This window comes from Coccinella septempunctata, chromosome 4, assembly GCF_907165205.1.
Source record: "Coccinella septempunctata chromosome 4, icCocSept1.1, whole genome shotgun sequence".
Lineage (NCBI taxonomy): Eukaryota > Metazoa > Arthropoda > Insecta > Coleoptera > Coccinellidae > Coccinella > Coccinella septempunctata.
This window is the reverse complement of record NC_058192.1, coordinates 197316-208768: the sequence shown is the minus strand read 5'-3', so window position 1 is coordinate 208768 and position 11453 is coordinate 197316. Positions and strand designations below refer to the sequence as shown.

At 42.2% G+C, this 11453-nt stretch overlaps 1 protein-coding gene across 3 annotated transcripts; it reads left to right on the top strand.

Moving 5' to 3' along the window:
* Positions 1-148: 148 nt before the first annotated feature.
* On the top strand, positions 149-11386 carry LOC123311187 (restin homolog). Of its 3 annotated transcripts, XM_044895000.1 has the most exons (18): positions 149-364; positions 654-889; positions 1034-1186; positions 1276-1446; positions 1521-1799; positions 2533-2602; positions 2659-2849; positions 2970-3292; positions 3674-3894; positions 4128-4378; positions 4660-7621; positions 7827-8137; positions 8190-8390; positions 9282-9465; positions 10470-10671; positions 10766-10877; positions 11011-11097; positions 11214-11386. In XM_044895000.1, the coding sequence occupies exons 2-18, from the start codon at positions 707-709 to the stop codon at positions 11319-11321; spliced, it is 6009 nt and encodes a 2002-aa protein (XP_044750935.1). In that variant the 5' UTR covers positions 149-364; positions 654-706; the 3' UTR covers positions 11322-11386. The 3 variants fall into 3 exon arrangements, with proteins under 3 accessions (XP_044750935.1, XP_044750936.1, XP_044750937.1); XM_044895001.1 differs by lacking the exon at positions 149-364 and having other exon boundaries at positions 431-889; XM_044895002.1 differs by lacking the exons at positions 149-364; positions 654-889; positions 1034-1186; positions 1276-1446 and having other exon boundaries at positions 1660-1799; positions 2533-2605; positions 2655-2849.
* The last annotated feature ends 67 nt before the right edge of the window (positions 11387-11453 follow it).

The window sequence follows — 11453 nt, the reverse complement described above, 5'->3', positions numbered from 1 at the left end:
TTTTCTAATTAACTTGTGAATAGCATTTAGTTATTTTTCAGCTATCAGCTGATATCCGGGAAAAAACACAATGGCTTTGAAAGGGTTGAAAAGAAGAGGGTTGTTACAGAATATTCGAAAAACCAATTCGTTCTTAAGTAGACTATGCACAGTGGCGTACCTATACCATTTGGGGCCTGTGGAAATAATTTATGACTGAGATGTCTTTCCTGCCAATACGAGAAAATTTTCTGTGAAAGATGTCTGGCATTTTGCCTGCTCTACCACCCTATTATTACGCTTTACGATTGTGAAAGCTGATACAAAAAATAAACTGAAAGTTCCATAGCCTATTTGACGACAATTTTTTAAGCTCGTTAGAACAGGTAAGCACAGAGAAAACTTCTGAACCCTGAAGAATTTAAATCATGGCAATGGTGATAGGGTGCCTTGTGTAACTTTCATAACTGCTCTTTTTTCCTTACCTATTTAATTTATTCTTGTCAATCATCTCAGTCAAAAAAATAGGTTTTGACATTGATGACATACTGTACAAAATGCCGATTTTTGTTTCAACCTGCGTCAAAAGTGATATTTCATCTCTCACGAATATGCATCAAATCAATCGAAAAGAATTCTGTTAAAACAAAGTTCATAAAGCTGTGTTTGTCCCCGAAAAATTTTAGTATACAACAATTTCGTCCGTTGATCTAATGTGGAGATAAGCATGTCATCATACGTCAACAAGAAGACACGTGTTTTTACATCGCCCGGATCGACCAAAGTCATACAGAAAAGGTCTGAATCTAGACTGAAGAATATCAAGTCAGCGACAGACAACAGGGCATGGACGGACTGTGTTGAAGATCGGAGACAATACATTTTGGAATTGATCAAATCTAAAGCTGGGGTGAGACACTTAACTTTTGAGATTATGAGCGTCATTTAGATCAAAAATGGATTTCTACTGAGGTTCATACCTTATGCTTCTTCGTTCTTTTGCTTTTGCCAAATAATCGATACGCCACACTTCCTTCTTTTCACATTTTTTCAGGGATTATCTCTGGGAAAATACATTCCTATCGAAGTAATCATCGACTGTCTTCTTGCCAATAAAAATGCACAAATAGAAGAATTGCAGAGGCAATTAGATGCCTACAAGAAACTTAAGTTAACTGATGACCAACTTAGACAACTCGGTATGATGGTAAGATGTTACCATTTTTTTTTTCTATGAATTCTATGAGCCTAATGTCAACATCCATATTGAATATTCTGATTTCACGTGATATTCAGAGTCCCGGGGGTGACAAGAAAGCAGCAACTCCACCACCTCCGCCGCCTCCAAAAGTAGAAAAAGTAGAAACCAAACCGGAAACAGCTGAGGTCAAGGAAGAGGAGCCCCCGAAAGCAGTACCTGTGCCAGAAACAGTTGCCATCGAGAAGGAAGAGCCCAAACCAGCAAAGGTTTGAACAGATACCTTTGTTCTTCGTCATTTTTATTCACAGACAGTTTCCATTTGACATAAACTATATCACAGGTTGAACCTGAAAAAGAAGCAAAACCGGAGGAGACAGTGGCGGCGAAAGAAGAGCCACCGAAAATAGAATCCGAACCAGAACCCATCCCGACCATACCACCGAAGGAAGAAGAAAAACTAGCAAAAGAGGACGAAAAAACGATTACCTCTATGGTCGATGCATCTGTGGAATCCGAAAAGCCCGAGCCTCCGATAGTCTCTGACAAAGGAACACCTGAAGGTGCAATCGAGGAAGAAGGGGAGAAAGGTTCCGTTGTTGCTGGAGCTCTTCCTGAGGAAGTGAGTAAGAATTCAACAATTCGAATAGAGAAAAAAACATTGTTCTATGCTTGGGATGCAATTTTATGATCCATGAGATAATGACCACAGAACACTTATAACTGTAATATAGGTGTTCTGTGACTAACCAAGAAGAATTGTATAGCCATATTTTCGCGATTAAGACGCGTGAAGCGTCTTTAAGCGGTGCTATTCGAGCGAATAAGTCATGACGTCAGTCTTTAAGACGCTTTAAGCGGAACCTGGCGGTCTGTGGAGAGCGCCTGTGTCATAGAGTCATCTTGTCATAGAGTTCAATGTCTCTGGCCTGTGTCGTCTTAAGCACAGAACGTCTTAAGCGGAAAGAGGTAATATAAAGAAGAAGGGAGAATATGTTGTTTATATCGAATTTGATTTGAATTCCTACTAGGGAAGAGTGCTTTTATTGCCAATAATGCAGTTTCTGCATTATCATTTAGAATAAATAAATATTTTTCAAATAATAGCCATAGAACAGAAATTGAAAAATTCACAATTCGATTCGCTGTCTAATGACAACTACAGATGACTCAACCATCAGCGATATTCTATTTTTGCGACAACAAAATTAATGACGTCACGCTTAAAGACGCTTTAAGACATCGATTAAGACGCTTAATCGCCAAAATATGGCTTAAGTAAATCAAATTGTCACTTCATAACGCCTCTTTACTCGTTAATTCTTCTCATCATGCTTAATAAAAAATGTTTGTAGTTCCAGGATGTTGGCGGTCTACCATTACGCAGTGAATTCCAGAAAATTGTTGTTGGAGATATCAGTCCAGGTAAATTTCGATCATTGATATGTATTTTGTGCATTTTTTTATATATTTTTTTACAGCTAAACCCGAAGACGATACAAAGGATGGAGATCGTGAATCCAGAGACGATTCTCTGAAGAAGACATTCGTCGATATTGCAGAAACTATAGATGAGGACATGGAGAAAGGAGAAATGGAAGCATTATCGCCCAAGAAGGAGTCTTGTGAAGAAAAAGACGACATTATTTCATCTCTGCGGAAACAGTTAGAGGTAATGAATGCTGACATAACAAAAAAGGCGACAACGAATGATTCGTTAACTCTGTATCCACGTATTCGTATGCTCTAAACTAAACTTTGCCAACATAAAATATAATTCGTAATCGTTCAGGACCAGAGACGTGCGAATAAATTGGCCGAGAAGGCGCTGAGCCAACTGGAGGACATCGATAAAATCCTGAGCGGCAGCACCAAGCTCCGATGCAACTTGACGTGCAGAAACGTATGTCAGCCCTGTCCCACCTTGGCGAAGAAAACGGACGACAACAAGAAACAGAGATTGGAGGATCTGATGAGAGAAAGGGACGACCTGAGGCTGAGGGTTTCCGAATTGGAAAAACAACTTGCCGGATGTACGGACTGCCCCAAGAACTCGGAAGAGTTGGGCGGAGTTTCTGCGGATGAACTGCAAAAAAGACTTGATCAAGTCATAGGGTAAGGTGATAGGCCAGGTTCAGCTTTTAGATAGTTCCATCTTTCTGGCCGGGCTCATCTGCAAAATAATAAAATAAAATTTTACCGAGGCCAAAATAGTACTCTTCGCTCTATGATTCGAATCGATGTCAATCACTTTCATCGCGCTCTGTGATCAGCGCCAACTTCACTCCATCAAACGTCAATCATTTCGAAACATAGAATTAATCATCGTTTTCTGACAGGAGGTTTCCAAGAGAATTCTGTTTACTTGTTTCATTCGGCTTCGTTTCGTTGAATGAAAATTGCTTTAGAGAAATCGGTCAATTTCGTTATGTGACGGTACGTGACGCTCCTTTGGAAAGGTCGTTGCTTCATTTGAAGTTTTACGTCGAATTTCAGGTTAGAAACCAAGGTACAAGAATTGGTGAATCAGTTGCAGGATGAAGAGACTATGGCTAAAAACGCCGTGGCACAGACTCGGGATCCAAAAGAGGCGGAAAAGTGCAAAGCCAAAATAGCGGAACTCGAGAAGGAATTGGAGAAATCCAAATTCCTGAAAGTGGAAAACGCAAAACTGCAGATGAAAATTCAAGAACTGTTATATCTGGAGAAATCCCAAGGTATCAACAACCTGATCGTTTCTGTTTACAATAGGAGGACCCTCGACTAAACTAAAAATTAAAAATATGACATTTTAATAGAAGAAAGCGTCCAAACTCACTTGAGAGAATGAATGACATTTTTCTAACAATAATCTTGAGTGTGCTGAGGCAAATATACGAGAACTACCACCAGACGATGTGGATCTGTATCTTCTAGGCATTGGAATAAGAGAATCGGGTTATTTTTATAGATGAGCTCAAGAAAAAGATGGGAACGCTGGAGGGCGAGTACAAGTTGAAGTACGACGGTTTGTGCAAAATGGAGAACGAATGCAACGCCCTGAGAGTCCAGCTCGCCAACGCCAAACTGCTGCAGAAGGAGAGGGACATGCTGAGGAGGCAGGTGGGCGATCTAGAATGCTGCGTTGCGGACCTGGAGGACGAGATAAAGAGGCTCGTGGGTCACATCGACAGGCTGACCCAGGGACGCGACGAACAGCAGGTAAAAGGCGACAGGTCCTACGTACACTTGATTGCTTATGTGTGTAAATGCTGACGTGAATCGTTTTTAATGATGATATTTCCTGTTTTATTTCCAGATGAGGTAATTCTTTCCATTGAAAAGGGGGAAATTGATTTTTTCATAGCGCAGTTTCCGTAATTCGTAACGCGCATCTCGTTGGAATTTTTTAATTTTTAGGGGTACGAATAAGATTCGTTTTTGTGGTACTTGGAATTTTTTTGGTATCGAAAATTTATTCGTACTCCTAATGTCATTTTCAGACGAAAACGCAGAACGCAATGTCCGACATTAGGGTCGAACTGGAGAAGAAGACGCTCCTCATAGAAAAATCGGAGGAGAAACTGGCCACGGTACAGGAGGAACTGGAAAAATCCATAAATGGCGTGAGGAGCGAGACGCAATGCTACAAGACGAAGATCGAAGATTTGGAAAAGATCGTCGCGATAAAGACGGAAGAGATAAACATACTGAAGAACAACCTGGAACAGAAGGACAAGATCATCGACGATCTGAATCGATCCAAGAAGGCTAACGAGGAGCTCTTCCGCGCTGAAGACGCCAAATCGAAGAGTCTGAGGCAGGACCTGGAAAATTCGATCAGGCAGAACGAGAAACTCCGGAGGGAAATGGAAAAGATGATCGCGTTCAAGACCGAGGAGAATTCCACCAAGAAGATCATCCTCCAGTCCAAGTCGGCCATCAGGAGGGTCAGGGAGGAGATAGACAGGCAGTATAGGGAGTGGGAGATGGGCGCCGGAGAGGACTGCACGAAGGTGAACGAACTGAAGGGGATGGTGAAGACGCTCGAGGCGGAGGCGTCGCGGATGAAACGCGCGAACGACGAGCTGAGGGGCGCGTTGGAGAATCAGAAGACGTGCAACTGCCTGGCGGGCTTGGAGAACAAGACGCTGAAGAAACACTCCGCGGAAATCCAGAACATCGCCAAACATCAGGTCGAGGAACTGCTGGATCACCTCAAGAAGGCCCAGCTGAGGATCGTCGAGTTGGAGGACACGCCGGGCGACAGAACCAGGTTGAATCCGGAAACTAAGGATAGCGAGATATCGTGCGACTGCGACAAGGAAGAAATAGAGAGACTGATGAAGGAGAACGAAGTTTTGAAAGAGATGTTGAAGACGGAGAGACCGGACGGGAAACTCGAGGAGGCTTTGAGGGAGACGGAGAAAGAGGACGGCGATAGGGACCTGTTGAAGGAGATCGAAAGATTGAAGAACGAAATATCGTCGTTGGAGAGCGACAAGTTGAAATTGGAGAAGGAAAACGATAATCTCAAGACGAAATCGCAATTCAAGGACAACGAAACCGCGCCGGATAACCTCGAATTGCAAGGGATGTTGAACGAGAAGGAAAAATTATGCGCCAGTCTGAGGGACGAGATAGAGAAATTGAAGAGGGAGATAGAGAGTCTCAAGGAAGCGTTGGAGGAAACCAGGAGACAATTGGGGATATCGAACAAACAAGCGCAAGCTTCCGCAATGGACGTGCAGAATCTGGAAAATAACATGAAAGAACAAAAAGACACCACCGGAAAGATGCGACAAGAATTGGAAGATTTAAAGAGGAAAAACAACGAATTGAACGATAAACTGGCGGAGATGGAGAAGATAAAAAAACAACTAACCGAATGTCTGGAGAGAGAGAAGAACGATAATAAACAGATCGCATCGTCCCAAACCAAACTAAAAACGGAAAACGATAACCTGAAGAGCGACGCGGCTGAAACGGAAAAACTGAAGAAGCAACTGGCGGATTGCCTGGAGAGAGAGAGAAAGATCAACGCGGAAAAAACATCGACCGAAGAAGACTTGAAGAAGGAAATAGAAAGACTGAAAAAAGCAACGGGACAACAGGATACCCCGCAGGACGACTCGCTGAAAAAAGAAAACGAGAGCTTGAAGAACGCGTTGGCGGAGATGGAGAAAGTCAAAAAACAACTGACCGAATGTTTGGAGAGAGAAAAAAATAAGTCCCCGGACGATTCGTTGAAAAAAGAGAACGATAATCTGAAAAACGCCTTGGCGGAAATGGAGAAAGTGAAGAAACAACTCGCCGAATGTTTGGAGAAGGAAAAAAATAAATCGCCGGACGATTCGTTGAAGAAAGAAAACGACAGCTTGAAAAACGCGTTGGCGGAGATGGAAAAAGTGAAGAAACAACTGGCCGAATGTTTAGAGAAAGAAAAAAATAAGTCTCCGGATGATTCGTTGAAAAAAGAAAACGATAATCTGAAAAACGCTTTGGCGGAAATGGAGAAGGTCAAAAAACAACTCGCCGAGTGTTTGGAGAAAGAAAAAAGTAAATCGCCAGACGATTCGTTGAAGAAAGAAAACGACAATTTGAAGAACGCGTTGGCCGAGATGGAAAAAGTAAAGAAACAACTCTCTGAATGTTTGGAGAAGGAGAAGGATAAAGCGCCGGACGATTCGTTGAAAAAAGAAATCGGCGACTTGAAGAACGCGTTGGCCGAGATGGAGAAGGTGAAGAAACAGCTCGCCGAATGTTTGGAAAACGAGAAGAAGAACAGCGCGAAGAACGCGTCGTCCGAAGTGGAGCTGAAGAAGGAGAACGACAAGTTGAAGAATACGCTGAAAGAATTGGAGGACGTCAAGAAGAAACTCGCCGAATGTTTGGAAGAAGAGAAGAATAAGAATAAAGGGTTGTCGGACGCGGACGCGCTGAAGAAAGAGAACGGAGACTTGAAGAACAAACTGAAGGAACTGGCGGACGTGAAGGCGGAATTGGCGGCGTGTCTGGAGAGGGAGAAGAAGGCTAGGGGCGACGCTGACGACGCCCTGAAAAAGTTAGAGACTGCCAACAGCGGGAAGAAGGATTCCAACATACTGCAGACGAAGATCGAGCAGCTTCAGCGACAGCTGGACGACTGCCTGGCCAGGGAGAAGAAGATCGCGGAAAAGGAATCGTTCCAGAGCGCCGTGCAGGCCTTACCCGGCGACGTGGACAAGCTGGAGAACGACAATAAGAGATTGGGCAAAGAGCTGGACGAACTCAGGAAGAAACTGACCGCCGCCACCGGCGAAAACGCCAAATTAAAAGCGGAAATCGACGAATTGAAGAAGAGGTTAGAGACCGCCGGTAAACCGTCCGCGACCAATGAACCGGAGCAGAAATCCGTGGCGGCCGAAAAGCCGGGAGCGAAAGAATCTACTGTTAAGAAAGACGAGGAAAAAGAAGCGGTTACCGGTGAGATGAGAGCGACGATGCGTTGGATACGTGCGATTCTACGTCGAAAAATTTCGAAAAAAAGCATCCGTCTCGCCGAACCGTTGCGTCTAACTAGCCTAAATAAACTGTCATAAGTCAATCGTTGACAATTATCGTAGAATCGCACGCATCCAACACGGCACGCCCTCTATCCTAACGCGTTCCAACGAGGCGTAAATTGCAGCTGCCGCGGACGCCAACGAGGACGACCTGAGAGCGGAGATCGACCGTCTCCTAAAAAAACTGAGCGAGCAAAAGTCGGAATGCGACAAGACGATCAGGAGCCTGAAGGAACAGTACGACAGGGACGTGAAGAACATACACAAGGCGAACCAGAAGAGCATAGAGGAGTTGCAGAGGCAGCATTCCGAACAGCTGCAAGATCTGGAGGGCAGACACGATTCCGCCGTCAAAGATCTGAGGGAGGAGCTCAGACGGAGCTTGCAGGTCGAGGACGTGCCCACCAGAGACACTGCGGGCGATGACAGGAGAGACGTAATGCGAAAAAGCTCCGTGACGTACGCATCTAATAGTCGTATATTTCCAGAGAGTCTTGTCGGCGCACACATTTTGCGTGTGTTCCGAAATGCCCAAGGTGATGCCGATAATAACGACCGTGGGCGCCGATATAGGCGTGCACGAGGTCGACAGTCCGTACGACAGGCCGGGAAGGTGGCCGAGGCCCAGACCTCCGAGGGACAGCGCGATCAATCAGTTGTTGTACAAGGCGATCACCCTCGGAATGGAGGTTTGTTTCGGAATTTGTTGTTTTTTTTAATTAAAAATGCTTTTCGTCTTGTTCATGAACGTTATATTCTTTCAATCGAATAAGTAGAGAGATCTTCGATCCTTTCCTTTTGAATATTGCCACGCCGTATCTTTTTCTGTGGTCTGCCAACGTTTCTCTTGATCTCATTCGATTGCCGAACTAACCAGCGCTCAAAAAATTCGTCGACAAGTAGGTCTTGAGGTCTAGTCTAAACGTAGTGCTTAACTTGTACCACCTGTGTTGACACATTGACATGCCAATGACATTAACCTCTACTGTTATTTTTGACATGTCTGTCTAGAGAAAAATACTAGCCAGTTCTTGCACAATTCACAACGTTTGCTTGAATTTACCAAGTCTACTTGATGTCGACTTTTTTTGAACGCTCGTCATTTGTGGAATATACGTTTCACGATCAAGCCATCGCCTTTTTATTATTCAACATTAAAAATGCTTTGTAACACATAAAAATTCAATCTGAAACGATAATTTTGGCATACTTTCTTTATATCTTTTTAGATTATTTTTTTGCTTCATTGAAGTTAAGCTTAGTATTTAGATTATTAGTTTATTTTCTACTTTTTTATATTCCGATGAGATTCAAGCCAGATTGATTGCGTCGATTTCAAAATGTGGAATCGTGGGACTTCTTTTCAATGATGGAGTTACCTCATCATCCGTCAGTCGCTTATCGATTTTTCCATGTCCATCTCAGAAATATTGGAAATACACCGTCAAAACCATTGTAGATTTTCAACGAATTATCCGTAATTCCATGATTGAAGGGGTTTCAGGATAGCTAGAATCAGGCTTGAATACTCTATCGCTATTCGAACGTATGTACGAATCAAAAACCGACGGAAATTGTAGAAGATGACGTTGGAAGAATTACAAATTATCCATTCGGAAGTGCTGAACGCGACCAGGAAGATCAAAGGTAAAATTCCTGCGTCGATGATGCAGTCTACGGTTGAAGATTCTACGGCGTTGATGAACAGAATAGAAGAGTTGAAGGATAATTTGGAAAAAAAGCAGCGGACAGCTAAACAAAAAGGTAGAAAGATGTCGATGACATTCCGTATTCCACTATAGATACCACTGTAGCAGCCAGAAAAAAAAACACTGGATATATGCTGATTTTTTGGTGATAGATTGATCCTTTCCGAATAAAAAAATCCAATTTTCATTCTTCTACCGCAAACTGTTTAGATTTTATAATTTTTTTCGCGAAGGTCCAAAATCTCTAATTTTCCATCGACCATAACTTGAAAAATAAATTTTAAAAAAAATATCTGTTTGCATATTCGTGTTCTACGCCCTCGAATTAGTCGACAGTATAAATTTGGTTTCGATCGGAGACAAAAAATATTTTTCAAAAAATCGCAATTTTTTCCATGCATATGTATGGAAAAATTTGAAAAATTTTCGATCTCCCCGATTTCCACCAAAATTGGAGTATTCACTAAATCGAGGGCGTTCATTACGAATATGCAAACAGAATTTTTCTGAAAAGATTAGTTTTCAAGTTATGGCCGACGGAAAATCCGAAATTTTGGACCTTCGCGAAAAAAATCATAAAATCTTAAATGTTCGCGGTAGGTGAATGAAGGTTGAATTTTTTATTCGCAAAGAATCAATCTATCACCAAAAAAATCTGCATGTGTCTAGTGCCTTTTTTCTGGCTGCTACAGCTCCTCAAAGTTGACCAATTTTTTCGAAATTTTTCACTAAAAGTGATTTATTTCCCAAAATACTGAATCTAGGAAAAATCTAATTGCATATTCGCAATCTACAACCTCGGATTACTCAGTAAAATGACCCGGGTCGATATAATTCGAAAAATAAAAAATTTTCGGCTGCTACTTGTCGCTACCCGCCCGCGCCCGCTTTCCGTTGTTACACCGCGCCCACCTCCAAACAAAAAATTATCGATTTAGCTATATCGACCCGATTTTACTGAGTAATTTGAGGTAGTAGATAACGAATAAGCAATTAGATTTTTTCTAGGATCAATATTTTGGGAAATAAAAGTTGACCAATTTTTTTCGAAATTTCTAGTGGTCTCCCTGCATCTGTCCATTCGGGCAATGGAACAAAAAATCTTGGAAACCCGAAACGTTCTGGAAAAGGAGAAAGATCACAACGCCGAGCTAAGGGCGCGATTGATGGCCATGGAGAGAGATTCGCAACTGATGCAAGTGGATAGGGATCTGATGAAGCAGCAAACCAATCTCCAGGAGCAACAGATCGCCAAACTGCAGTTAGGCGGATTTTACTTTCGTTGATTCTGTTCTAGTCTATGCCACCTAAAAACTTGTACATATTTTAATTATTATTATTTTTTATATTTCCAGAAAAACCTGCCAGTGTAAAAAGCAAAAGAAAAAAGAGGTGGAAGGAGAATCGAAGAAAAAGAAATATTTCAAAAGATCCAGGAGAGATTCTTTCAGTAGCGATAGTACTGAGGTATTTAAGGGAATAGACCTCCTGAATATAAAGCGTATTTTCAATATTTCTGAGATCGACTCTATCAGCCGATATATGCGCAATTTATGGTGAATCGACTCGAAACTTTTTTTTCACCTGTTCTTTTTTCCAGATATTGGAAAACAGGATCCAGACAACGAAAAAGAGATCTTCCTCTACCCCCGTACCCGGTGGTCGATGTCCACATCATATTCCTACGGTATCTCGCCCAATTAATTCAAATTACTTAACTTCGAATGTGTCACGTGACCCGATATCCGTTATGATCCGGATATGCGTTACCGATCGCGGCTATAGCAGATTTTCTTGTTCCAGATCAACCCAATCATTCCATCCGATGACAGTCAAAGAAATAAACGCGAAAGACATGCATGTTCTTGCTGTAGTGCACGTGGATCAGATAAAAAGAATCAAAATAAATAAATTAGTGAACTGGTTAACATTGAATTATGTTGTATATGTCAAAAATAATAAGCCATTGAAAACTGCTACTTGAAGTTTGCTTATTCCATAGAAGAATAGGATGACAATGCAACAAGGAAATATTCTATGCTA

Excerpts from the sequence above, each read along its gene's own strand:
- LOC123311187 (XM_044895000.1), top strand. The coding sequence starts at position 707 with ATGTCATCATACGTCAACAAGAAGACACGTGTTTTTACATCGCCCGGA. Across the intron at positions 2,603-2,658 it reads TGTTGGAGATATCAGTCCAG|CTAAACCCGAAGACGATACA; the intron begins GTAAATTTCGAT and ends ATTTTTTTACAG. Across the intron at positions 9,466-10,469 it reads GCGGACAGCTAAACAAAAAG|TGGTCTCCCTGCATCTGTCC; the intron begins GTAGAAAGATGT and ends CGAAATTTCTAG.